Raw genomic sequence first — 27,515 nt, 5'->3', positions numbered from 1 at the left:
ATCGGATCAGCGCGGTGCGCTGGCCGCAGCGTGCCGGCCGCGGCGGCCATTGGAGGGTGAACCAACGGCAAAGGAAGACCTTTCTCTCTGTCTCTCTCTCTCACTGTCCACTCTGCCTGTCTATATATATATATATATATATATTATATTCTTTATTCATTTGATGATGGACACCTTGGTTGATTCTAAATTTTGGCCATTGGGAGCAATAAACATGATGGTGCATCTCTTTAATAAAATGCATTCGCATCTTTTGGATATTTAGCCAGTAGTGGGATTGATGAATCATATGGCAAGCCTATTCCTAGTTTTTAAAGAATCTCCATACTGTTTACCACACTGGCTACTATAATTTACATTCCCACCAACAGTGTATAAGAGTTCCCCCGTCTCTATGTCCTCACTGGCAATTGTTGTTCTCTGTCTTTTGGATAATAGCTATTCTGATGTTATGATGTGATACCTCATTATAGCTTTGTTTTACATTTCCTTGACAGCTAATCATGTTGAGCATTTTTTCATATGTTTTCTGGCAATTTGTATTTATTCTTTTGAAAACTATCTATTGAAGTCCTTTGCCCATTTCTTAACTGGATTAGTTTTTGTTGTTGAGTTTTTTGAGTTGCTGATAATCCTGGATATTAATCTTTTGTCACATGGGTAGTTTGCACATATTTTTCACATCCTGTTGAATGTCTTTAACTCTATTTATTGTTTCCTTTGATGTGCAGAAGCTTCTTGTTGTCTCTGCTTTTGCCCTTTCAGTATGATATTGGCTGTTGGTTAGTCACATATAGCCTTTATAGTTTTGAGGTATATTCCTCTAATTTGTGGAGGATTTTTTTTTTGTCATGAAGGAATTGTTGAATCTTACCAAATGCCCTCTCTACATCTGTTGAATATGCTTTTTATCCAAGAAGTCATCACCAGCACCAATGTCTTGAAGTGTCTCTCCTATATTTTCTTTTAGCAGCTTCATAGTCTCAGGTCTTAAATTTATGTCTTTGATCTATCTTGAGTTTATTTTCGTATACGGTGAGAGGTAGGGATCTAATTTAATTCTTCTACATATGTATATCCTGTTTTGCCAGCACCAGTTATTGAAGATATTTTCCTTTCTCCAATGTATATTTTTGGTACTTTTGTGAAAAGTAAGTTGACTCTATGTATGTATATTAATTTCTGGGCTGCCTATTCTGTTCCATTGGTCTATGTGTCAGTTTTTATGCCATAGCCACTTGAGACTGGAACTTTTGAAGGAGAGACAGAGGGGAGGGAGGAACAATGCTGCCTCCTCTCCTGGAGCAAAGTAGTTGTTTAGACCCCAGTCAGCTCCACAGGCCATACTCAAAGTGATGGCTGACCTTGGATGGCTGCCCTTGGAATTCTCCCACAGTCAAAGCCCCCAGTGGTGGGGCACTGATGTCTGGGTGCCACGGCAACTTCTTCCTACCCGATCTGGGAAGATGGTGATCCAGCTGTGTAGATGCAGGGTGTGGCTGCCCTCTTCCTTGCTGTCCCATAGAGTCTCTATTCTGTCACTTCTCTCCTGAAAATGTTTCTCAATCCATCCCCTGGGAATATGGTCTTTCCTTTGTTTTTTTTTTCTGGTATCTTTAAGCAGGTGAGGTCATTTGGCTTCTCACTATTCAGCTCTCTTAGATCTGGGGTGTTTTCTTTATGTGTGGAATTTCTCCCTGTGACTCAAGTAACAGCGGGGGCATTTTGGTTGCTTAATTGACACCAGTCATGGGTGTTTGTATGTGTTTGAATTTCAAATAAATAAGGTGACTTATCCATTGTGAGCTTTTTATATTTAATTAACATGTTTTTGAGTGTTTTGCAAGAAATGTTTTCTCTATGTTTGTTTTAGGTTCGTTGAAGTATTTATTTTTACAGTAACAGTCATCCTTGATTAAATGATTTCTTACATATTAAAAATGATTATATGGTATTCCTTTGTTTGAATGTACCCTAATTAGTTAACAAATCAATGTGTTGCAATAACTGAAAGACAAAAAAAAACTGTTGCCAGATTATCCCCTAAAAAGAGAAAAAAAGAATTATACATATATTGCTAACAAAAGAAAAAGCTTTTGTGGATATTTCTTTAAATTATACTTCTCATATGATACTGTAGGAAACAATCAAATCTTTAAACTGATTTGGTTTAAAAATATTATTAATTTGGAGTGTTAGTAATCATTTTTAATATCCTCTTAGCTTTGAAGACAGATGGTCCAATCTGCCACAATAAAGAGATAAAATACCAGAAATTATGCCTCTGTGTCCACAAGAAACTAAATAGATTATTTGTTGTTGCCATTATGTTCATTTTGGAATATATTATCTTTATGCATTGTTTTTTTGTGTGTGTTTCTTTTTATTTTGAAGCATTTGATTATTTCTCATATATGGTTTTGGAAACTATAGAAATTAGTTCCTATAATGGTTAGAACTTGAATTCATTCTGTGCTCACTTATAAATGCAGGTTATTAAGGGCATGTACTGTGCAATGCAATTCATGAACCAGTAGATGGAAGATCTCTCTCTCCGTCTCTCCCTCTCTCTCTGTGACTCCAACTTTCAAATGCTAAAATACATCTTTATTTAAAAATACATCTTTTTTAAAAAATAACGTATTTCCGCACTGAATTCTAGATTCATAATGCTAAATCCTTCTTTATTCCCTTCATCTCTTTGTTTTCATTCAACATTTCCAATTATAAGCAATTATGCTTCCTTCTCCTAATTCTATTTTGGTTAATGTGCAGTATGATGAAACAGACATTCAGTGTTCTTTATGTTAAACAATTCTGAATTTGAAACCTTGTTCTTCCACTTCCTGGCTGAATGACATTGAGTAAATATTAATTTTCAGATTTTCTTCACTCACTTTTCTGAAGAATAAATTAAAATCCTAAGAAAAAAATCATGTCTTAATAAGTTATAATTGCTATTTAACTTTTAATTTTTAACTCTTCCCTCTGTTTTCATTCTTTCCCTAAAGTTTGCAGAAGAATAATTTGAACATCTTGATGGTTCTTTTGGGAAAGATTCAGGATAAAACTTCAGCGTGAGTGTTTTGGTGCAATAGGTTAAGCTGCAGCTTGTGATACCCACATCCCATATCTCAGTTCTGTTCTAGCCTCCCGCTATTAAGATTTGTGTTATTTATTAGAAAGGCGGAGTTACAGAGAGAGAGGAAAGACACAGAGAGGGAGAGATCTTTCATGTACTGGTTCACACCACAATGGCTAAGACTGGGCCAGGCTGAAACCAGAGCCAGGAGCTTTTCCTGGGTCTCCCATGTTGGTGGCAGGGGCCCAAGCACTTGGACCATCTTCTGCTGCTTTCCCAGGTGCATTAGCAGGGAGCTGGATGGGAAGTGGAAGAGCCAGGACTTGAACTGGCGCTTTGGTAGAGAATGCTGGTGATGTAGGCACAGTCTTAACCCACTGTACCAAGGTGTTGCCTCCCCCCATAAGTGTTTTTAAAACACAGTTTTTCTTTCTTTCTAGAGTTCATCATTATTAAAACATCACCATTTAACTAATATTTACTCTGTCTCAGTGAGACTGTAGACTTTAGTCAACTTTATTCCCTTTCAATCTGAACAAATTTTCTTTAACATAGTATATAGTCCTCAACTTCTTTTGTAGGGAGAAATTACTGTGAGAATGTCACCAAGCAGGCAGGCAGGACTGGGTGGTGAGCTATGTTGGGGACTGGTGTTTTCATCAAGCCAAGCCTAGAGATTTTACCACTGACTTCTGCCTTCTGTTTAGGGATTAATGATAGGAAATTGTGCTTCTTGGGTCTAAACCCAGCTAATCGGAATTCAGGTCAGTTGGCACATGCTGTACTTGGAGCTCATCTTCCCTCTCCTCCCTGCTGGGAATTTCTCTTTGCCTGTCTTCTCTTCTCCTTTCCTTCTTTGAAAACAGCTGGAGAGCCACCTGCTTGATGAAATGGCTGCTGCTCGTTCTTCTCCTGTCGGCCCTTCTCAGAGGTCACTGGCTGCTTTTGGCCTTCTCTATACCCCATGATCCTTCCATCACTATGCCTAGAATACTTCTGAGTACTCGTTAATCTCCCGGATTCCAGGGTCTCAGCCCAGGAAGGTACAGAGAATCAGATTCAGTCATGGTGCCCCGGCACACAGTTCAGAGGCTGACAACTATCTGTCCAGTGCAGAAATACATGATCAACATCATAGAAGCTTAAGATAAAAATCATGGGTCCCCCAGATAAAGGAGCATAGAAGCTTGAAATTATTATCATTCGTGATTTAGATTAAAAGCAACATACATAGAACTAAATAGACATGAGGTAGGATCTGTGCTTTCCAATCAAAGTGAACTAGAAATGGGAACCAATCACAAACATTGTTAGAATTGGGAATGCTACTTGATTTACTTAATGACTTGATTTCATTACCTTATACAGATTTAAGGAAGAGGAAGGGTCTCCTTCATCACACAAAAAGCAATACAAAAATAATCCCAATAACCCATCAATATACAATATAAAGCCAAGGCCATTGACGACTGTATAGGGTAAGCAATTATTCTCTACCTCATTTTCATTTTGAAGACACAGCCAGTTCAGGAGTCATATAGTGACTTCAAAAGTTGTGTAGTTGAAACTTGACCTGGAAGACCTGCTAAAAGAGTTACTTCCATACAAATTACATACAGTCCTGAGCTCATTTGTAGAAGGGGATGTCCTAGGTATTTTTCAAGGTGGTTCTGAGGATTGAATGAACTAGTGTGTGAATAAGCTAAGAACTCCTTAATTTTCTTGAATCTTCAAAAGAGTACAAATAAAACCTTGGTTTTAGTGTAACTATAGCATATCTAAAACAACATTTACGTAGTATAGTAACTTACATTAGTCTTTGGGTTTGATATCCTGGATAATAAAAAAACACAAAAATTTGTTTTAAAAGTATATACTCGGGGCCGGCGCCATGGCTCACTTGGTTAATCCTCTGCCTGCAGTGCCAGCATCCCATATGGGCACCGGGTTCTAGTCCCGGTTGCTCCTCTTCCAGTCCAGCTCTCTGCTGTGGCCTGGGAAGGCAGTGGAGGATGGCCCAAGTGCTTGGGTGCCTGCACCCTCGTTGGAGACCAGGAAGAAATACCTGGCTCCTGGCTTTGAATCAGCATAGCTCCAGCTGTGGAGGCCATTTGAGGAGTGAACCAACCAACGCAAGGAAGACCTGTCTCTCTCACTGTCTCACTCTATCTGTCAAATAATAAAAAAAAAAGTATATACTCTCCATTGTATCAAATATTCATCATTAGAACCCTACTAGATTTTTATTTTAATTAAGAAAATCAAGATTGAAAGTATTTTTAAAATTCAGTGTAAAGTGACTTGATCTCTCTTTGTCATCATCTCATTTTAAATCAGACCCAGGTGTTGTAATGCCTTGAGAAAAAGTCAAATGTAAATATAACCAATGTTGGTATATGCATTGTATTGGTTCCAAGAACTTCTCGCTCTCCCCCACCACACATACTAAAACCTGTGGATGCCCAAGTCCCTTTTGTAAATAGGCACAGGTTCTGCAAATAACCTGTTCACACCCTCTGTTATACCTTAAATCATCTCTAGGTTATATATGATACTTAATACAATATAAATGCCCTGTAAATATTTGTTGTACTGTATTGTTTAGAAAATACTGACAAGGAAAAAAATCTGTAAAGTCTGTACATGGTCAGTGCATATATTTCTCAAAATGTTTTTTTTTGAAAAATTTTTTTTAGTTTTTATTTCCTTATTTGAGAGAGAGAGAGAGAGAGAGAGAGAGAGAAATCCCATTCACTGTTTTACTCCAAATACCTGCAGTGACTAGGCTGGGCTGAGGCTGGAGCCAGAAGCTGGGAATGCAATATGGGTGGCTGGAGACCAATTACTTGAGCTTTATCTACTCAAGTGATTTCCTACTTCCTTTCAAGGTCTGCCTTAACGGGAAACTGGAGTCAAGAGCCTGAGCCAGTAGTTGAACCCTGGCCCTATGATGTGGGGCATGGACATCTTAATCACTATGCTAAGGGCCCCTCTTTTCCATTGTATTTTGTATCTGCATTGTTTCAATCCAGAGATGCAGAACCATGGATGTGGAGGGCCAACCGAATCTTGGGAATCTTGGTTTTGGTTGACACACAGCAGTGAAAATAGACCCACTGAGATGACTCATGGGTCTCTATAGAAACAGGCTGTTCCTATATAACGGATGAAGCAAGGTAAATGGAGGAGGAGTTGAATTTCCGTGCGTGGAAATTAAATACATCCTGTCTTGCTCCATCATCTTTCTGAGGAGATGAGCGTAGGTCAGTGTAAGTGGAAAAACCCTTTCTGGAGCCCCAGCTAAGTTCCCCTCTCACAAGGAAGCTGAAGATCTCTGGCCTTACTGGCTGTACCCTTAATAGGAGTGATCATTCAGAACGTGCAGGATAGTCTCAAAGAGAAAGCTGTTTCCATCAGCAAATCCAAGTCAAGAGGCTCAGCAAGATCACTGACGGATTGGCCTGCAGGTGGACATAAACGCAGAGTCCTCACTGGGAGAGAAAGAAAGCCAGGTCCTCTTTCAAAACCAGGAGGGGAATGGGAGTAATTGTGAAATAAACCAGAACGACACAGGCACAGAGAGGAAGCTGATCAATCCTGAAATGGCAACACCTTTCTCATAGCTTTATGATGCATAGCATTGGCCTTAAACATGCCCTAGATTATAAGCTTCATAAAGGTGCATCCCAATTCTGATTCATCCTTTATCTTACCACACACCCAATAAACACAAGTGTTGTCCATGAGAGTAGAACTGTCTTTCCATGCTCCAAGCCTATAAGGAGGTCATGAGTAAATCTTTCTTTCCTGAATTTCTCGTTTAGTCTGCTTAGTGAATTTTAGTCATTTTTTATTTTCACTAGTTATCATTTTTTTTTCTGAAATTAGAAAGCATACCTAATTCACCAAATAGGTATGAGGTTTGTCTACCTTTTGCTATTAGTTTCCAGGTTTCAATGTGTCAGGGAAATGTAAGCTGTGCATGTTCCTTACATAAAGGTCCATAATGCAGTTGTATATAAAGTGTGCACTCTGTTACATATCTGTCAGTCTCGCTGTTTTTATTTTTAAGATTTATTTATTTATTTGAAAGAGTTGGCGGGGGGAAATAGAGAGAGAGAGAGAAAGAGAGAGAGATATTGAGAGATATTGTTGATTCACTGGTTCACACCCCAAATGGCTGCAATGGTCAGAGCTGGGCCCATCTGAAGCCAGAGTTAGGAGCTTCTTCTGTCTCTTTCATGTGAGTGCAGGGGCCCAAGCACTTGAACCATCTTCCACTGCTTTCCCAGGTGCAATAGCAGGAAGCTAGATGGGAAGTGGAGCAGCTGGAATTTGAACTGATGCCCACATGGATGCCAGCGTCACAGGTGGTGACTTTACCTGCTGTGCCACAACACCAGCACCTGTCAGTCCCACTCTTTAAGCATAAGCATTGTTAACAGCTTGATGTTGCCTTCTCGGTCATTTCAGTACATATTTAAATGCATTCTGTATGTTTGACCTAAAACAGATCTTATCCTTTATTTCTTTTTTTTTTTTAAAAATTTTTTTTTTGACAGGCAGAGTGGACAGTGAGAGAGACAGAGAGAAAGGTCTTCCTTTGCCATTGGTTCACCCTCCAATGGCTGCCGCGGATGGTGTGCTGCAGCCGGCGCACCGCACTGATCCAAAGCCAGGAGCCAGGTACTTCTCCTGGTCTCCCATGGGGTGCAGGGCCCAAGTCCTTGGGCCATCCTCCACTGCACTCCCTGGCCACAGCAGAGAGCTGGCCTGGAAGAGGGGCAACCGGGACAGAATCCAGCGCCCTGACCGGGACTAGAACCTGGTGTGCCAGCGCTACAAGGCGGAGGATTAGCCTAGTGAGCCGCGGCACCGGCCATCCTTTATTTCCATTCTAAAATTTCCAACATATGGTGTGAATAGTTTTCCTTATTAGTATATATTAATTCTTCTACATATCTGTGTATTATATATTCTGCTATATAGAGGCAGTGTGATTGTCTGAACCAGACTCCTCTTCCTGGGCATTTATGTGATTTCTAAGCTGTTGCCATTACTACAACACTGTGCAGGATGTTCTCATGCACACCGTGATACGCTTGTGCATGCCTTTCTAAAGGACGTATTCATAGAAGTGAAATTGGCTGGAGAGGCAGAGGAAATCAATCAGCCTTTCAATTTTTGAAAGTCATTCTCAAATAAATTTAAAAAAAGTACCAATTTGCCCTCTCATTGACAGCTGATTGCAGTTTATTTCCTTTCACTGTACCAAAAATAGGCATAACAAATGACTCTTTTTTTCCACTTTTTGTCAATTAGTAAATACAGTTATATTTGTGCTTCTGAAATTAGCTTGCAATACTTTGCTCATTATTCTTTTCATTTGTTAACTGGTCATTAGATTTTTATTCTCTGAATGGACTTACTGAAGTCTTTTGTCCACTTTTCTCTTGAATTGCTACCTGTCACAGGAAATTACCACTGAAACAAACCATTGTAAAGTGTAATACATATTTAAAGCTAAAAATATCTCAAAATGATCCTAAAATACCCAACCTTTGTAGAAAGTGGTAATGTGCATGTATGGAATTTTTAGAGGCATAGTTTGACCTTCTGTTGTGTTAGGCTTTCCTTGAAACTATTTTTACTATTAAGCTTTCTTTCCCATCTTTTTCATATTCTTCATGTCTTATCCAATTTATCATTCTCCATTTTTCTCCTTCAGCTAACATTTAGATGACTCGGTAATCCAAACGATCTCAGGAGGAAAATTCTTGTCCTTAGGTAATTCTTTTTGAAGATGGAAAGAAATAAGAACATTTCAGAAAATATATAGGAGTTGTTATTCATGCCTCTTGATATTTAATATTGCCCTTAATAAGCTACAACCTTCTCCCCCAAGGCAGCATTCTCTTTCTCTGCCTCCTCTTAATCACCCACCTTTTCCTGCTCTTTGTTTGCTTCTCTTGGTCCTTCCCCTCACCTTCCATTCACCTCCACTGCCCTCCTCTCCAGCCGCAACTTGGTATCAGTTAGTTTTGTCCCCTGGAATCCTAGGCTAAAACTCTTAAGAAAACAGGCACTGATGGATGCTTCAGTGGTGAAGCCATAGCTGTTTTCATCAAATTCAGCAATGAGATAAGGTTGTCCACCATCCTCCCAGTTGTGTATCTTGGGAGGTACTAAGTGATACAGTTGAGAATAGCGTTAACTGGATTAATTAAAATTGGGAAAGAAGGCAAAAAACTATCTCTGGATAATATAATTGTATTTCTAGAACACCTAGAAAATGAACTGAAAACTTTTTTATAAGTGAGCAAATTTAACAAAGCAGCTTAGTAAAAAAAAAATTCATAAAATTGATAACCTTCCAACATCCAAATAGCACTTGATGATAGAAATGATAGCAAAAGAAGACATGACAAAATATAATAGAAGGCCAGTGACAAAATACCTGAGAAATAGAGAGAGACAAGAAATGAGAAAGGTTCATTTATTTAATAAAAAAACAAAATTCTGTGGCATAAAATAAAGCTAATTTTAAAGTGAAATGCTGCATTATTGTAACAATGTCAATTCTCCCTGCGTTTATATACAGATTTAGCCTGATCCAAATAAAAATAATTATAGATTTAAAAATAAAGTTCTAAAGTTCATATGCAACATATATAGTTTAAGAATAGACAAATTGACAAAAAATAATAATGGAAAGAAGCTAGTCATCAGATATTCAAATATTATTATATTATTAGATTGCTATTAATTATATAAATTTGGTCTGGCAAATTGATAGATTAATGGGATAAAATAATACGTCTTAATATTGGCCCCAAATTCATATGAAGCTTGCTATATCACACAAACATATGCAATTAATGTGTAGCAAAGGTTGCATTTCAAACCAAGGAAGGAACAAAAGTTAGATTCTTGCCTTTTGTCTTACACATAAAGAAATTTCAGAAGCCTCAAAAATTTTAAAGTTAAAGAATTAAAGTATAAAATTACCTAAAGGAAGCATGGAACAATGATTTTATATACAATCTTAGATTATAGAAGGTCTGTCTAATGGTTACATGAAGCCATCAATGAATATTACTGATAAAGTTAACCAAATATAATTGAAATTTTCTGTATGCCAAAAGATGCAGCCCAAAACAGTAAAAATATAAATTATATGTGTTTGCCAGGCAAATCACTCCAACAAACTGATTTCCTCAATATATAAAAGCCTTGTACAAATCAGTTGTAAAAAGCCAAACATTCTCCTCTCTTCTTTGGAAACAATTACAAGAAATGTAACACCATACTTACCTTTGGGAAAGGGACTTAAGGGAACCAAAGGAATTGGTTTTTCTTTTTCTTTCTTTTTTTTTTTTGTTGTTGTTTTTTGTTTTGTTTTGTTTTGTTTACCATGAGGAGTTTCTCAGTCCATTCAGGTTGCTATGATAAAAATATTATAGGCTTAATGGCTTGTAAACCACACAAATACAGGTCTCACAATTCTGGAATCTGGGAAGTCCAAGCAAGGAGCTAGTAGATTCGGTATCCAGTGGGGGCCTACTATTGAGTTCATAGCTACTGTGTTCTCTCTTTATTCTCACTTGGTAAAAGGGGTGAGGAAGCTCTCTGGGGTGTCTTTATAAGGTATTGCCGTTTGAATGTGTACCCCCAAAGTTCATGCATTGGAAACTTAATCTCCAAATCCATTTGTTGATGGTACTTGAGGAGGAGCTTTGGGAAGTTAGTAGGGTTCACTGAGGTCATGAGCATGGGCCCCGTAATGGGATTAATGGCTTTATGCAAAGGAAAAGAGAAGTCTTGAGTTGGTATGCCCCTGCTCTCTTGTCATGTGATGTCTTCCACCATGTTGTGACACAGCAAGAATGCCCTCACCAGATGTGGCCCCTTGATCTTGGGCTTCTCAGGCTCCAGAACTCCAAGAAATAGGTTCCCCGGGCATTCTGTTGTAGCAGCAACAGAGTGGACTAGGCCAAAAGGGAACTAGTCTTATTCCTTAGCTCTCTAATTTCTTGACCCAGTCACCTCCCAAGGATATCATCACTGAGGGGCTCAGATTTCAACATGTGAATTGGGAAGGGGGTGGGTACATACACATTCTGTCTATAGCAAATAAATTCCAAATGGAATGAGATGAGAAAAATACAGACTGACAGCTACTTTTTTGAAAATTAGAAGTCTTGGGCCGGCGCTGGGGCTCACTAGGCTAATCCTCCGCCTTGCGGCGCTGGCACACCAGGTTCTAGTCCTGGTCGGGGCGCCGGATTCTGTCCCGGTTGCCCCTGTTCCAGGCCAGCTCTCTGCTGTGGCCAGGGAGTGCAGTGGAGGATGGCCCAAGTGCTTGGGCCCTGCACCCCACGGGAGACCAGGATAAGTACCTGGCTCCTGGCTTTGGATCAGTGTGGTGCGCCAGCCACAGCGCACCGGCCGCGGCAGCCATTGGAGGGTGAACCAATGGCAAAGGAAGACCTTTCTCTCTCTCTCTCTCTCTCTCACTGTCCACTCTGCCTGTCAAAAAAAAAAAAAAAAAAAGAAAAAGAAAAGAAAATTAGAAGTCTCAAAATCTGTGTTTTCTTCAGTGTATTTGCTGGTGCCAATCTGTACAAGGAGGAAAAGGAAGGGAAGAAGATTCAAAACAGAGAGAGTTACATGCATCCCCATTACCTTCCCTGTTTGTTTGTTTGTTTGTTTGTTTTTTCCCAATGTGTTTACCACTTGGGTTTTTGAAAGACCCATGAATATGTCACTTGAATGGCAAAGGACTTTCATATTTCCAAGCTTAGTAGATTTCTTTGCTCTTTTTTGTGAATGGAAGGGAGTTTAGTCTTGCAATTTTCCCTAAGTCCTCCCTTTGTTCTTTCTGCTTTGCTCTAAGGAAGACCCTGCTTGAATTTGACTTATGGGAAGAAAATGTAAAATTCTGTAGCAGAAATGATATAATTTGAACCATTCCCTAATATTTTTGTAGGGTCTTAAATGTGTTTTACTATTAATTGAGCTTCCAATGGTTGGGAAACTTTATACAAAATTTAATGTACAGTATACTTAAAGACAGCACAACTCATTGCTGATTTAGATGGTGATTTCGCTCTATTTGCAGTAAAGAGTGTAAAACCTTCAGTAGCCTTAACAGTATTGACACAGCTGTGTTACTTGCAAACTGGCAGACTTACATAAGATACTGGATAGTAAGTGGAGCAATTAGAATTGGAAATATTACTGCCCTCCAGTTTTTCCCTTTGTCAACAGTGGGTATGTCAACAGTGTGTTTGGGATTTCCAGACATTTAAAAATCACTAGGAAGGACATTAATACTTATTAGAGTCTCATGTTCCAATGCTGTCTCCCAGACCGTGGTGACTATTTCTGTAAGTGAAGTAGCCATACATGTTCTGCAGAGGAGGGACATCAATAAAGGGCCCAATATGTGATTTTAAATGTTCTAGTTCTTTTCCAGGAATATCTTAGCTAATCTCCTGCATTTTAGTACATTTGTGATTTCTTTAGCATCACTTCTTTTCCCAGTTTCAAGTTGTCTTTCCTGTCAAGACAATGCAGTGAATGGTTCATTGTGAAGCTGGTCCAGATTTAAAAAGTTGAGTTGCAAGGTAGGAACCATATTTCTGTTTTGGAGAAATAGGCTTCTACTTTCTTCTGTTCCTTCAGAAAATGTTTCCCACAGGATCTCAGCAACTTGTTTTCTGAGCTCATTTTAGATCTGTTATTTGCCCTCCTGAAGACTTCTCTGTTCCATAGGCTACATGGCTTTTAGTCCTTGTGAATAGTTGTTCCATGTCACTGTTACACAGCTTATAGTTGGCTTGGGCATACATTTTACTGTTTGTCAGGCTGGCAGACTTTGAATGCATTACTGGTAAGATGTATTGATTTTCAAGTGAATTCTCTATAGCATTTTCTGCGTACTCGGGATGAACTTGAACATATACAGACATTTTATATGTAATGGCTTGATCATTCTGCTAATTAACTGAACATTCTGTATTTCCTCTTAGTTCCAGCCTTCATATGAGTGTACTGAATATTAAAAAGCCATTTTCTCCAAGGCAGAACAGCAGGATTTTCAGAATGTAGATAAAATCATAGTTTAAACTTCTTGCCACAGAATTAACATTTTGCAGATTTTCACATTCTGTCACCCTTATGGCATTTTCTCTGCCCCATTTCCCCAGACCCTATGTTTCTCTTTTCTTTTAGTCTGTTTAGGCCCAAGTTTCCCAATGGAAACAGAATGAGATTTGCTGAATTGATCAGATTACTCATCCGTTTGCTGCAATCACATCAAGATAACTAAAAACATAGATGAATGTGTTTGGGTTTTCTTTTTTTTTTAAAGATTTTTATTTATTTATTTGACAGGTAGAGTAACAGACAGTGAGAGAGAGAGACAGAGAGAAAGGTCTTCTTTCCATTGGTTCACTCCCCAGATGGCTGCAACGTCCAGAGCTGCGCCAATCCGAAGCCAGGAGCCAGGAGCTTCTTCCTGGTCTCCCATTTGGGTGCAGGGGCCCAAACACTTCGGTCATCTTCCACTGCTTTTCCAGGCCATAGCAGAGAGCTGGGTTGGAAGAGGAGCAACTGGGACTAGAACCAGTGCCCACATGGGATGCCAGCGCCACAGGCGGAGGATTAACCAAGTGAGCCATGGTGCTGGCCCCTGTGTTTGGGTTTTCCTACCTTGTTTGTCACAAGACAAGTCTCCAGATCTAAAGAAACGGAATGAAAAGAAGCAGAAGGAAAACCATGCTTTATTCTTTCTACACTGTGTCTCCCAACTGTCTTTCTTATATAAAACTATATTTTTCTTTGCATCTACAAAATTATTAATACTTTTGCTACTAAAATACACAGACTCCTTTTTGTTAAGTTTGTTTCTTTTTCTTAACTGATAGAATTGTACATATTTATGGGGTACCTGTGACTGACATTTCTACTTGTGTCCACACTGCATAATGTCCAGTTAGGGTAAACATACATATATCCTCAAACATAGAACATTTCCTTAAGATGAAAACATTGAAAATCCTTTCTTCTAGATTTTTTTCTTTTAATAGAGAAATATACAGTACGATTATCATTATCTGTAGTCATCCTACTGTTATGAAAAACACCAGAACTTCTTACTTCTGTCTGACATAGTACATATTGATCATCCTCTCCCCATCCTAACCTGCTCCCTTTCCCTGCCAAGCATGTAACCACCATTATACTCTTAACTTCAGTGAGAACATTTTTGTTTCGATGCTGCGTAAGAAGGAGATCAGGCAGTAGTTGCATTTCTGCACTTGGCTTATTTCATGTAACATAATGACCTCCATTTCCATCCATGTTTTTGCAAATGACAAGATTTCATCCATTTCTTTAATGGCTGGATAGCATTATATTATGTATATCTACCATATTTATCCATTCATTAGTGGGGGGACATGTAGGTTATATCCATTTCTTGGATACTGTGAATACTGCTGCAATGAACATGGAAGTACAGATGCCTTTTTAATGGAGTAATTTTTATTTCCCTTGGTTATATACCCAGTAGTGGCATTGCTGGATGATATGACAGTATTCATACTGTTTTTCATTCTAAACCCCAGTACAAACTTGTAGTTATAATTATCTCTCCTATCCAGTGAATCATGATTAAATTATTTAACTTATTATATGATGAGATCTCAAAAAATTGTGGAAAAAATGAAATTAAAAGATAAATTTTGGGACCAACGCTGTGGCATAGTAGATTAAGTCTCCACCTTAGTGCCGGCATCCCATACGGGCACCGGCTTGAGTCCCGGCTGCTCCTCTTCCGATCCAGCTCTCAGCTTATAGCCTAGGAAAGCAGTGGAAGATGGCCTAAGTGCTTAGGCCCCTGCACCCACATGGGAGACCCAGAAGAAGCTCCTGACTTCAGATCGGCTCAGCTCTGACCATTGTGGCCATTTAGAGAGTGAACCATCAGATGGCAGACTTTTCTCTGTTTTTCGCTCTGTCTATAACTCTACCTCTCTAATAAATAAATAAATCTTTAAAAAAAAAAGAGATAAATTTGCTTTGGTGCCAAAAAATTGAAATCCATGCATAGTTGCTTCATAATATGCATTTTAGGGACTTTTAAAGACTCTTGTATTCATTAAATAAAAACAGGAGTCACTGTGCACTTGCTCCCCATGTAGGATCTCTGTCCATAATGTGTTGTACTATGTGAATTAATGGTATAACTAATACTCAAACAGTACTTTACACTTTGTGTTTCTGTGTGGGTGCAAACTGTTGAAAGCTTTACTTAATACATAATGAATTGATCTTCTGTATATAAAGATAATTGAAAATGAATCTTGATGTGAATGGAATGGGAGAGGGAGTGGGAGATGGGAGGGTTGCGGGTGGGAGGAAGTTACTGGGGGGAAAAAGCCACTGTAATCCAAAAGCTGTACTTTGGAAATTTTTATTTATTAAATGAAAGTTAAAAAAAAACCTTAAAAAAGAGATAGATTACGATGATGGTTGCACATGATGAATGTAATACCAATGGAAATACTAATTTGATTAAATGTGATACCACTCAAAATGGAAAACAAATCTAAAAGTGAATTAAAAATAAATATATTTGATATTGGCCTATATGAGCAATGGAATAATTAATAATATAAATGAGAGTTCAATAAGAACTTAAGAATTTAGTATTTTATATTCACCTTAAAAATCCTTATAATTAGGCAAAATTGATGTAACTTATGTAAACTTTTTTTTAAAAGAAACTATTTATTTGAAAGGATTACAGAGCAAGGATGAGACTCAGAGAGAGAGAAATCTTCCATCCACTGGTTCACTTGGATGGCCACAATGGCCAGGGCTAGGCCAGGCCAAATCCAGGAGCCAGGAGCTTAATCCAGGTCTCCCACGTGGGTAGCAAGGGCCCAAACATTTGGGATATCTTCTTTGCTTTCCCCAGGCCATTAGCAGGGAGCTGGATTAGAAGTGGAGCAACTAAGACACCAGCAGGCACCCATACAGGACACCAGAGTTGGTAGGTGGCAGCTTTACTGCTACACCACAATGACGACCTCTGATGTAGACCTTAATAGCCAGACACTGAGTGGTGCTTTACATTCATTGTCTTATTTGCTTTACAGCAAACCTACAGGTTTTGGTATATGCATCTTACAGATGAAGAAGTTGATGCTATAAGTGTGTGTCAGAGTTCCTGTTGCTAGTTCATTCCTCAAATGTCAGCAATGGCTGGGGCTGGGCCAAGCCCAAACCAGGAACATGAACTCAATTCAGGCTTTCCATGTGGCTGCAGGAACACAGTTTAGCCATCACTACTGCCTCCAAGCTGTGCATTAGCAAGGAGCTCAAATTGGGATTGGAAACAGGAACTCAAACCAAGACATTCTGATATGAGATGCGGGCATCTTAACCTGTCATCTTAATTGCTAGGACAAATGCCTGCCCCTGTTTTTACTCTAAACATTGTATTATTGGAACTAGTTGTCACCCATAGGAATTTTCTTTCTCAACTCTTGTGAAAATATAGATTAAAAATCCTACTCTGAAAGTTTAAAATGTCTCTACTGGGAAGAAAGTCCTAAAACTGTTCTAGCTTGAACAGAAAATATTTCCATCTGTCACATTTCTAGAGACCACATGGGGCTTTTATATAATGTTTTTGTTTGGTCTTGAAGGCATAGATTAATTTTACTTCCTTTTGGAAGATAGTTTCATATTCTGGTGAGCTTTCAAACCCTTTGATAAGGATAAAAATTCCAATGTATAAATAAGAGGATATTAAATACATTTAAAATAATAGGTACACTTCAACTGTGAAGCTGATAGAAAATCATAGGAAAATCTCAGGACCTTGTCAAACAATCAGAAACAAAAACACATTAAACCCTTTCTGCAAGGTAGACTCCTACTGATGCACAAAACCTCCATTAATTGATACCACTTCTTGGAAGTCTCCCCTGATTCCTTCAGTTTTGAAGAGCATTCTGTGGCAAACTCATAATTCCATCATAGCTGTTAGTTCGTTTTATTTTATATGTTTTCTTTGAGTGCTTTACCACTGGACTCCATATTCCTTGAAATCAAGGGCCAGATTTTATTAAACTTTGTGTCCCTCATGCCTAACACATTTCAATCATATTCAAGAATTCATCAAGTCAGTTTTGAGTCAACAATACTCACTGAACATTTATTACATTCCAGGCCAACTAATAGGTCCTGAACTACCCAGAAAATCAATAGAAAAAAAAAAAAAAAGGAACAGGTAACCAACAGTGGATATTGGATGGGAATCTGACAATTAGAATTCTAACTCTGTTCTCCCTTAGTTCATTGTTTGATCTTAGAAGACATTCTCAGTTATTAAATTGCCTAAAAGGAATGTCTAGATTCAAGGACTTCTAAAGTCTCTGTACTCTGGTAGTCTATTTAATCACTATTATTTCAAGATATGTATGTAAATCATGCTTGATGTATGTGGACATGTGATCAGAATAGTAAGTCAGTGTGGTCACAAGAGGACCTAAATACAGGGAAAAGAAAAAAAAAAAAGCACTTCCAGGAGCGTGAGAATATTAAAAACTGGTCTGGATTAGTGCCCTGAAAAACAAATTCCAGAATGTCCTTAAGCCTCTAAAAAGGGTACAGGACAACGACAGGGCTTTAAAAACTATTAGCAGAGCAAGAATAGGAGAGGCTAAGCCTGAAGATTAGAGTGGGTCGTGTATGGTCTAGTATAATACATGTGACACACAAAGCAGCAATCCCTGAGTTGAGGAGAAAGAGCTTTTGGCTGAAAAGGGTGGACGAGACGTGAGTCAGAGGGAAGTGAGTCCAAGGTGCCAGAGTCAGTATCAGAGTGCTTGAGTGAGGGCAAGAGTCTACATCCCTCTGGTGAGAACAGGATTGAATTCCTGCAGATGATTTGCAAGGTTGGTGATGAATTTCAGATGCATGCAAGGAGGCAACAGCCTGGAGATAGCCCACCAGTGTCCTGGTTCCTGCAGTGAGGAAGCAGGTACGTTTTGCAAAATTTTAAGCTGCTAATCTTGATGCTAGTGAATAGGGACGTTGTGGCTGTATTATGAGCACTGGGAATGGAAAAAAAAGCTGATCAATATGTAGCCAAAAGTTAACTGAAACTATTTTTAAAAATTCTCAAAAGAGGATTATAGCATATTTGTCTTTTACCTTGGCTTTTGAGAAAGTCATGATTTGTTCCTGTAGATTCAGGGAACATTGAGTGTTGCTGTCCCTCCTATTAGATTTATTTATAACTAGTTGAATGGCCTCATCAAAAAAAAAAAAAAAAGAAAAGAAAAGAAAAATGCCTGCAGATCATTCTGTTCTTCCGGGTAGGAAACATAATTTGTTCCTATACCTACTTTAGTAGCAAATTACCATTTCTATGAATTTCATGAATTAATTTCCAAATAAATTAACACTGCCTAGAAGACCACAGGGGTTTGCTATTTGCTTTCTTCAATTACTAAGCATTTGAGCAGGGTCTGTCAGGTTTGTATCTGCAGATGAACACAAACTTAGAAAGACAACACAATTTTGGGAGACAGACTCTGGATCCAAAGAGATTGATACGCAAAACCTCTGGGTGCACATTGACAAAGTGAGCTTCAGTAAAGTTCTTCAGTTGGGTCTTTGAGGAAATAGGATGAGATCCTGTCCTGTCGGGGTGGTGGGGAGCGAAGAGCAGGGATGTGGTATGGAGAAGATGAAGACTGGTCTGTTCTGAGGCAACCGATTCAGATATTGAAGGAGACACAAGCAGATGTGAGAGGCCAGATGCTCACCCAAGATCAGGCCTGCATCCCTCTGTACCCCTCATGGCTTTTCTCAGGTAGTTTCTGTGGCTTAGGAGCAGGAAGTTGCTTTGACCCACAGTCACAGTCTTTAAGGTAGAGTGCATTCTTTAGGCTCTGATATAGGATGGGAACAGAAATCAGAGTAAGAAAGAAAAGGAAAGCAAACCTCAAGGAAAAGTAAATTTGGACTCCATCCTCTTCTCGTATTCTGTAGGAACAAAGGCAGCTGTCAGCCAGTTACCTAACCTCTTGGAGCCTTAGTTTTGTTATCCGTAAAATAGAAATCATAACTATTACACTACCTCCACGATTGTTATGAGAATAAAAGTGTTTTTTTTTTTATATCAAATGCACTCAGAACAGTGTCTGACGTAAACAGTAGGGGTTAGCTATTACTACTATCAGGACTGATTGCTATCAAACCTTAGAAGAACAGTGCAATTTGTTACAAGAAGGAGACTAGTCGGCAGGGTGCCTGTGCTCCCATACAGAGGAAGACACACAACAAAAGCAGAACAGTGATCAAAGAGTAGGATGGAAGAGATGTGGCTCTGAAGCATGTATGAAAAGGCAGGTGTGGACTGGTTTGCATGTCCTGGACACTGTGCCAGTTGGAAGTTGCAGAATCCCATGGCTTCCCTCCCCCTTGGCCTTGGCGGTCTCACAATGGCTTCTGATTGTGACACTGCCTCTGGCATCCTCGTGTTGTTTTCTGACATCATTCCCTCAATTGCTGCTTCTAGCTCCTAACTGATACTTGTTTTCCTAAAATAACACCAATGATGTTTATGTGTTAGCCACACTATATTGTGGGTGAATGCAGACCTCAAGCATTTAGGAATGGCACTGGCCTGCAGTAAGACTGGCCCTGCCCTCCCCCTACAGCCCCACGTCCCTGGTCCCTGGCTTCCCTCCAGAAGTGCCACGCTGGGGGCAGACAGCAGGTCACTCACCCATTCCCAGGCCTGCCTTCCTTCCCTTGGCCTTCCCTGGTGCTCTTCACTTGTTTTGGACTGTGAACACTCTTGCAGCGTGAGGCCTGTTGGAAAGGCACTTGTACGTCAGGAGTGCCTTCAATCTGTTTCATGTACGTGTTTGAGCTCCTTCATGAGATGTCAATTTCTTTGAAGCAGTGACTGAAGGTGCTCGCATTTGCTCTCCCCTCAAAGTCTAGTTCAGGACCCTGCATAATAATATGGGCTTGTATAGTGTTTGTTTGCCTTGAATCTAAAGGAGGACTTTGGGACCAAACTTGTGTCTGCTAATTCTTGAGAGGTTTGGAGTCCCTTTCTGGGCCTGAACAGGCAGAAGACATTGTGCGACCCTGCTGTCTCTCTTCCACAGTATTTTTTACTGCCCAACTGCTCTACAGTGCTTTCTGCTCCCCTTGTTTCCTATATATTCTCACACTTTTAAGCTACCCTTGCTTTTCTTCCTATCTAGTCTGTCCTGCTTACTTTGTTTGCTTTCATAGAAATACAGTCATTCGTCTCTCTTTTTAATTTTTCCATCTTCAAGTTTCCTTGGGATATTTTTTTTTCTCTTCTAATTTCCGTTCTTCTGTCAGTCTCTGGAATAGAAAATGGCAGTACTCATTGAAAATATTTTGAAAAGTGGGAGAGGACTAGAAATCTTTATGGAATGCAATTTACTGTGGTTTCTTTTAAACCAGATGAAAGGCTTTTGCCCTTGTTTCCATTCTATTCAGAAGGATTTCAGACTAAATCCTTAGCCTGCCATATGGAAATAACCAGGTTAGAAGGCTGCTATCTAATCTAAGCATTTTGTTCAAACATTTGGAACTGGTTTTGGTTCAGGAAAATATGCGGTGACACTGAGCTTTGCTTTAGTCAACGTTCTTAACTTTAGTATGTATACTTTGATCAATTTCATAGACTAGAACCATGGGTTAAAATTTAGTTTATGGGGCCGTTGCTGTGGCATAGCGGGTAAAGCCACTGCCTGTAGTGCCGGCATTCCCATATGGGCACCGGTTCGTGTCCCTTCTGCTCCACTTCGATCCAGCTGTCTGCCATAGCCTGGGAAAGCAGTAGATAGACCAAGTCATTGGGCTCCTGCACCCATGTGGGAGACCAGGAAGAAGCTCCTGGCTCCTGGCTTCATATCAGCCCAGCTCCAGCCATTGCAGCCATCTGGAGAGTGGACGAGCGGATGGAAGACCTCTCTCTCTGTCTCTGGCTCTGCCTCTGTAACTCTCTTGAAGGCTGGACTGACTTTTCAGCTTACTAAAACTGTAGGTACCATCCACAACTCTATTATTTAAACACAACTCAGAAATCGTAAATAGAAATTAAAAAGGAGAGCTCAATACTGCAAGGATCAGATTTGATGCCCTGAAGAAACCCTCTCTAAAGGTCCCCACAGACCAGAGGGTCTTAAAATATCCTATTTCCTATCAACCACATTTGGAATTTTGAGAACTATTTATTACCCATCAAGACAGATACATTTTCCAACTCACAAAGTATTGCGTTTTGTTTGGATATTAGTTCTGTTTTTCCATATTTGTCAGTAGGAAGGTTGGTATGATAATATCATGGTCCTGCAGGAAATTCCAAGAAAAGAAATTGTTCCTTTTCATCATTTTAGCTAATATTTCTTAAACACTGGCTATGTGCAAGATATTATAATGAATACTTCTGATAATAAAAAATATTAATTAATCTGATGTTTGACCATAAACAGTGGAAGAGCTAACACATTATAATGTGGCCAGTGCCATAGAAAACTGGTTGAAATGCATAGGGACTGAGAGCTTGTGTGAGAAGTAGTGAGAAAGTCATAGAAGGCTTTCAAAAGAAGTACAAGATGAGCTTTGATGACCAGCCAGATGTCAGTCTATGGAGACAGGTGCTAGTGGAATAGGGAATTTGTAGAGTTGAAACATTCATAGCAGTCTCAGAAACTGTTCAGAATAGAGTGTTCATTGGGCTTTGGTTTTATGTCAGGTAAAGGAAATACTAGAGAGGAACTCAGTCATGTCTGAAATCCCAGATTAAATTTTACTAGGTAGTTGGGAATATTTTATCTGTTACTCCACTCAAACAACTTCAGAGCTGCATCGTGAGGTAGTTAGTCTACCATCTGTGTGTAAGCTCGATTTTAAAGGAAAAGAAATTGGGGTTTGGAAGACAACTTGGGAGGTTGTAATGGTCTAGCTAAGAGTTAATAAGATCTGGGCTCAGCTGGGTAGAGCAGGTAGGAGAAGGGTGGAATTGAGTGACATACAGTGAAAGTTTCTAGGATTTAGAGCCTGATTGGATGAGGAGAGGAAAAGGTGTGTGTGGGGAAAATGGGAGTTAAAGATGGCTAACTGTAAAAAGGCAAGCCTGAGACCTGACCACATTAAAAAATTCAGACAGGTCAAGTGGTGTAGCTGGTGTGTGGTAGAGGTGAGTTCAACTTTGCTGGTGGTGCATGAGTGTATATGTGTGCTGAAAATGTGCAACTGAAACTCACCTGAAGCTCTGAAGTACAGAGCTGGGACTCATTGGCGTACAGGAAATAGTGGAAGATGTAGGAATAGATATGAATGCCAAGGGAGATAGAAGAGAAGATGGCCAACTCCAGGTCTAGGAGAGAGGTGATCTACTTTTCGGTGAGGGAAGAAGAGGCCAAACTGAAATGGTCAGACAAGTCAGAGTAGAGCCAGGAGGTGTTAGTATCATAAAAGACTAGGGAAGGGAGAATTTTAGGAAAGGAGAGGCCAGTAATATCCATGGAAACAGAGAGGTAAGGAAGATGAAATTTGAGAAGAGACAATTAAATGTAGCAGGTAGGAGTTCATTGATGGCTTTCACAAGAGATGTCTCAGAACTGTGACTTGCTAGAATTTGCATTTTCTTTGTAAACCTTGGGTTTGTTTGGTGCTGGTTACATATTCTGGATTTTTCTATTTCTTTAGAGTAACAGGGATAATTGTGGATGCATGTGTGTAAGTATGTGCATCTACATGTGTGTGAGTCAGTCTTGTGACCAGAGGGCTTTTCTATATAAAAAGTGATAAAATTATTTAAATAAAATATACCTTGAACTCCCATTTCAGAATGAATAAAACACTTATTAAGCCCCAAAAAAGGAAATCTCCAGAATTTTACATTAGTCAATAAAAAAGAACTACCAAAACTATCAATTAAAAAATATTATTCTGCCCCCATTTCATTGTATGAAACAGCAATAATAATGCTATATAAGCAATTGAAGTGAAGTGAATTGATGTTCATACCCAAGAAACCTATTTAGATCATCTTCCTTTCTTTTCAGAATAAAAGGCCACGCAATGATAGCCACCGGAGGCGTGATAACCGGCCTGGCTGCCTTGAAAAGGCAAGACTCTGCTAGATCTCAGCATCACGTCAACCTCAGCCCGACACCTGCTGCCCAAGAGAAGAAGCCTGTCCGCCGGCGGCCCCGGGCTGATGTCGTGGTTGTTCGTGGCAAAATCCGGCTTTACTCACCATCTGGGTTTTTCCTCATTTTAGGAGTGCTTATCTCCATTATTGGCATTGCAATGGCTGTCCTTGGATATTGGCCCCAAAAAGAACATTTCATCGATGCTGAAACAACATTGTCAACCAATGAAACTCAGGTCATTCGGAACCAAGGTGGCGTGGTGGTGCACTTCTTTGAGCAGCACTTACATTCTGATAAAATGAAAATGCTTGGCCCTTTCACAATGGGAATTGGCATTTTCATCTTCATTTGTGCTAACGCCATCCTTCATGAAAACCGTGACAAAGAAACCAAAATCATACACATGAGGGATATCTATTCCACAGTCATTGACATCCACACTCTGAGAATCAAGGAGCAAAAGCATATGAATGGCATGTACACTGGTTTGGTGGGAGAAACCGAAGTACTACAGAATGGGAACTCCTGTGCTTCGAGATTGGCAGCAAATACGATTGCGTCTTTCTCAGGTTTTCAGAGCGGTTTTCGAATGGACAGTTCAGTGGAGGAGGATGAGCTTATGCTAAATGAAAACAAGAGTTTTGGGCAACTTATGCCTCCTCTGCTCTCTGACAGTGCTGTCTCTGTTTTTGGCCTCTATCCAGCTCCTTCCAAAACAACTGACGATAAGACCAGTGGCCCTAAGAAGTGTGAAACCAAGTCAATTGTGTCATCTTCTATCAGTGCTTTTACATTGCCTGTGATCAAACTTAATAACTGTGTTATTGATGAGCCCAGTATTGATAACATCACTGAGGATGCTGATAATGTCAAAAGTAGGTCAAGGAATTTGTCAATGGATTCTCTTATGGTCCCTCTGCCCAGTGCCAATGAATCCTTCCAGCCAGTCAGCATGGGGCTGCCAAGGAATAATTCTGTTGGGGAGTCTTTGTCAAGTCAGTACAAATCCTCTGTGGCCCTGGGACCTGGGGCTGGACAGCTCTTGTCTCCTGGGGCTGCTAGAAGACAATTTGGATCTAATACATCCTTGCATTTGCTCTCATCACACTCAAAATCCTTAGACTTAGAACGAGGTCGCTCCACTCTAACGGTTCAGGCAGAACAGCGTAAACATCCAAGTTGGCCTCGACTGGATCGAAGCAACAGCAAAGGGTATGTGAAACTAGAGAACAAAGAGGACCCAATGGATCGGTTGCTAGTGCCCCAGGCTACCATCAAAAAGGACTTTACCAATAAGGAGAAGCTTCTTATGATTTCAAGATCACATAACAATTTGAGCTTTGAACATGATGAGTTTTTGAGTAACAACCTAAAGCGGGGAACTTCTGAAACGAGGTTTTAATGTTTAAAAATATGTCATTTTACAAGGATATATATTTTAAAACTGTTTTCAATGGTGGTTCCTTCTTAAAACTTTGGTTGTAAGCTTTTTAAATCCAGTGTTTTGTAGTGTATTAGAACTGGCTGCTTCATTGTGTAATGGAGATGGTTGTATGTTTGGATTGCTTAAGACTGCAGTACTCTGTATTATCACATATGGTTTTATTCTTGCATTCCTTTGAAAGCATGATCCCTTTTATTAATAGGAATACAAAATACTTGTATCTAAATTGAAACTCTTTTTCTTTACTTTTTACGTTCTTTCATTGATTTGTGTATTTATAGAATGAACTGTCCAGTATGAAGAAAATAAAGTACCAAAGTATAAACCAGAAGTACCAAATTCAGGGCAAGTATTCAATGTATATTTAAAAATCAGTATAAGTGCAAGTCTTAGGACGTCATTTTCTGAATGACGTAAGATTATTTAAAAGGAGAAATCTCTGAACTTAAGTGAACTAAATAATATAAAGTGGTTACATTGGTTTACTTTGTGTGAGCACAATACTGTGAATTGGTTAAGTTTATTGTGACCCCTATCCTAAGCTCTAGGTAGGTAGTAATTTTTTCAGCATCAGTACTATTTTAGTGATGTTTTACCAAGAAACCTTGTGATCAACAGATGGCTGAGAATGCCAGAAACACATAAGGGATAAATATCAAAATGCTATTAGTTTTAACTTAATCTATTCAGAATAAAAAAATTCTTTGGAAACTGACTTGAAAAATGAATGAGCCTATAGATTTTGTAGAAATGTTATCTTGATGTAATTATAAATGTGAAGTAAATGATGACTAATGAAGACACAGTATGTACTAGTTAATGCTAACTAATCTCTACCTTTTTCTAGCCATCTGTTATCTAATATCCACTCATTCCCACATCTTGTTTCTCTCCAATATTTTTCATATACTGTTATTTAGAAACTAATCAGCTAACCTTGACATTTTCTTTTTATCTTAATATACCACTAGCTTGGTGGTTCAAGAAAATATTGTCCTTGATAAACTGCCTTGAAATTTACCTTCTGCTAGAAAGCCTTATGATAACTCCAAAGACTTTCTTCTTGTGTAGTATGTTTTTAAGATTGTGGTTCTTGGTTATTGAAGACAATAAACATGGAAATGGATGTTTCCATCAAACATTTTCACATTCAACTAAGATAACAATTCTCAGAATTGTTTAATAATGAAATACTCAGGAAATTTTACAGGTTTTTTCCAATGTCTAAGCACGTCTGCATATCAGTATTGCAGTTGAGGAAGAGCAGAAGGAAGGTATGTTGGTATGTGTAGCTCCCCACAGTCCCAACCTCCTGTTTGCATCCTGAGCTTCTCTCAACTAAAGGCACACTGTTGCTTGTTAGATCATCAAGCCTGTGTATTGTAATAGAATGGGCTCAATATTTTACTATGAAGCATTTAATAAACTTCCGTTATTAATAGAATTGGTGTTCTTCCTATCATTTATATTATTTTTTAAATAAAATGTAAATTTCTTAGGGCCAGCATTGTGATGTAGTGGGTAAAGCTGCTGTTCGTGTGCAAGCATCCAACAATGGCACTGGTTCAGATCCTGGCTGCTCCACTTCTGATCCAGTTCCCTGCTAATGCACCTTGGGCCCATGCAACCCACATGGGAGACCTGGAAGAAGCTCCTGGCTTCTGGCTTTGGCCTGGCCTAGAGCAAGCTATTGCAGTCATCTGGGGAGTAAACCAAGGGATGGAAGATTCCTCTCTCTCCATCTCTGCCTCTCTCTGTGTAACTCCAACTTTAAAAACAAATAAATCTTTTAAAAAAACAAAATGCACATTTCTGCTTAAAGTACTATTTTTCTAACTTTCAGAAACACTCTACTGAAGGCACTTGATGCCCTATGACATGGACTGGGTGCCTTCATTTTTAAATTTTGTTTCCACTAGGTTAAGGAATTAGGTTCATCCACCTCTACAATGAGGCTGTTTTCCTGTTTTGTTATCTTGAGATCATTTCACTTAAAATTTCATTGATTCAGGGAAGTCAAGATAGCATCCAGCAAATATCTGTAACATTCCAAGGTTTGAAAACAATAGTGCCCTACATCCCTGATGTGACAAATGACTGAAGTCATATAATTTCCTCATTTCACCCTGAGACCTCAAGAACTTCAGAGGGGATTAAGCAGCGTGGGCCTTAGAGAATACAAATAGAAGAATTGGGGGCATAAAGCAGTGGTTCATGCTCAAACTTTCCTTCTTCAAAAAGCCAGAGATTTTTATTTGCCAAATAAATCAGCTTTAATAAATGACAAGTTTCTCATATTAAGTCAGTAAAAGGTATATGTTGCTAAGGAGTATGAAACAGATGAGTTACCATATTGATTTGGTACAGTTCTACTTAACAGCAGTGAAACATGGAACTTTAATTCAACAGTATTTTGTATATTTCTCTTAGGCTTCACTTCCCAAAAGCCACAAACAGCCAGTTTTGGGCCGACTGAAACCAGGAGCCCAAAACTCAGTCTGGGTTTCCCATATGGGTGGCGGGGACCCAAGTATCTGAGCCATCACCTGCTGTTTCCTGGGGTTCACATTAGCAGGAAGCTGGAGTTGGAAGCAGAGCTGGTACTCAAACCCAGGCATGGGATGAGAGCATCCTAAGCAGCCTACCATCCTCCCCAGGAAATTATTTAGAAAACTGTACTTCTTTCTATGGTAAATCCCAGAAATTGAACCATGGGCCAACTGTGTTTGGCCCAAACAGTTTCTAAGGCCTA

General features: G+C 39.3%; 1 protein-coding gene across 3 annotated transcripts in view; it reads left to right on the top strand.

The window, feature by feature from the left end:
• TMEM200A (transmembrane protein 200A) overlaps window positions 1-26,207 on the top strand; it is an 89,456-nt gene extending 63,249 nt beyond the window's left edge. For all 3 annotated transcript variants that reach the window (XM_008263498.5, XM_008263497.5, XM_089332690.1), the window contains one exon: window positions 23,230-26,207. In XM_008263498.5, coding sequence (XP_008261720.2) covers window positions 23,246-24,721 — 1,476 coding nt within the window. In that variant the 5' untranslated portion in view covers window positions 23,230-23,245 and the 3' untranslated portion in view covers window positions 24,722-26,207. The remainder of the gene's footprint in view (window positions 1-23,229) is intronic.
• Window positions 26,208-27,515: the final 1,308 nt, after the last annotated feature.

Source organism: Oryctolagus cuniculus, chromosome 5 (assembly GCF_051225735.1).
Source record: "Oryctolagus cuniculus isolate XC-2025 breed Fujian yellow rabbit chromosome 5, ASM5122573v1, whole genome shotgun sequence".
Taxonomy (NCBI): domain Eukaryota; kingdom Metazoa; phylum Chordata; class Mammalia; order Lagomorpha; family Leporidae; genus Oryctolagus; species Oryctolagus cuniculus.
Note: the sequence above shows the minus strand (reverse complement) of the source record. Positions and strands in the feature narration are given on the sequence as shown.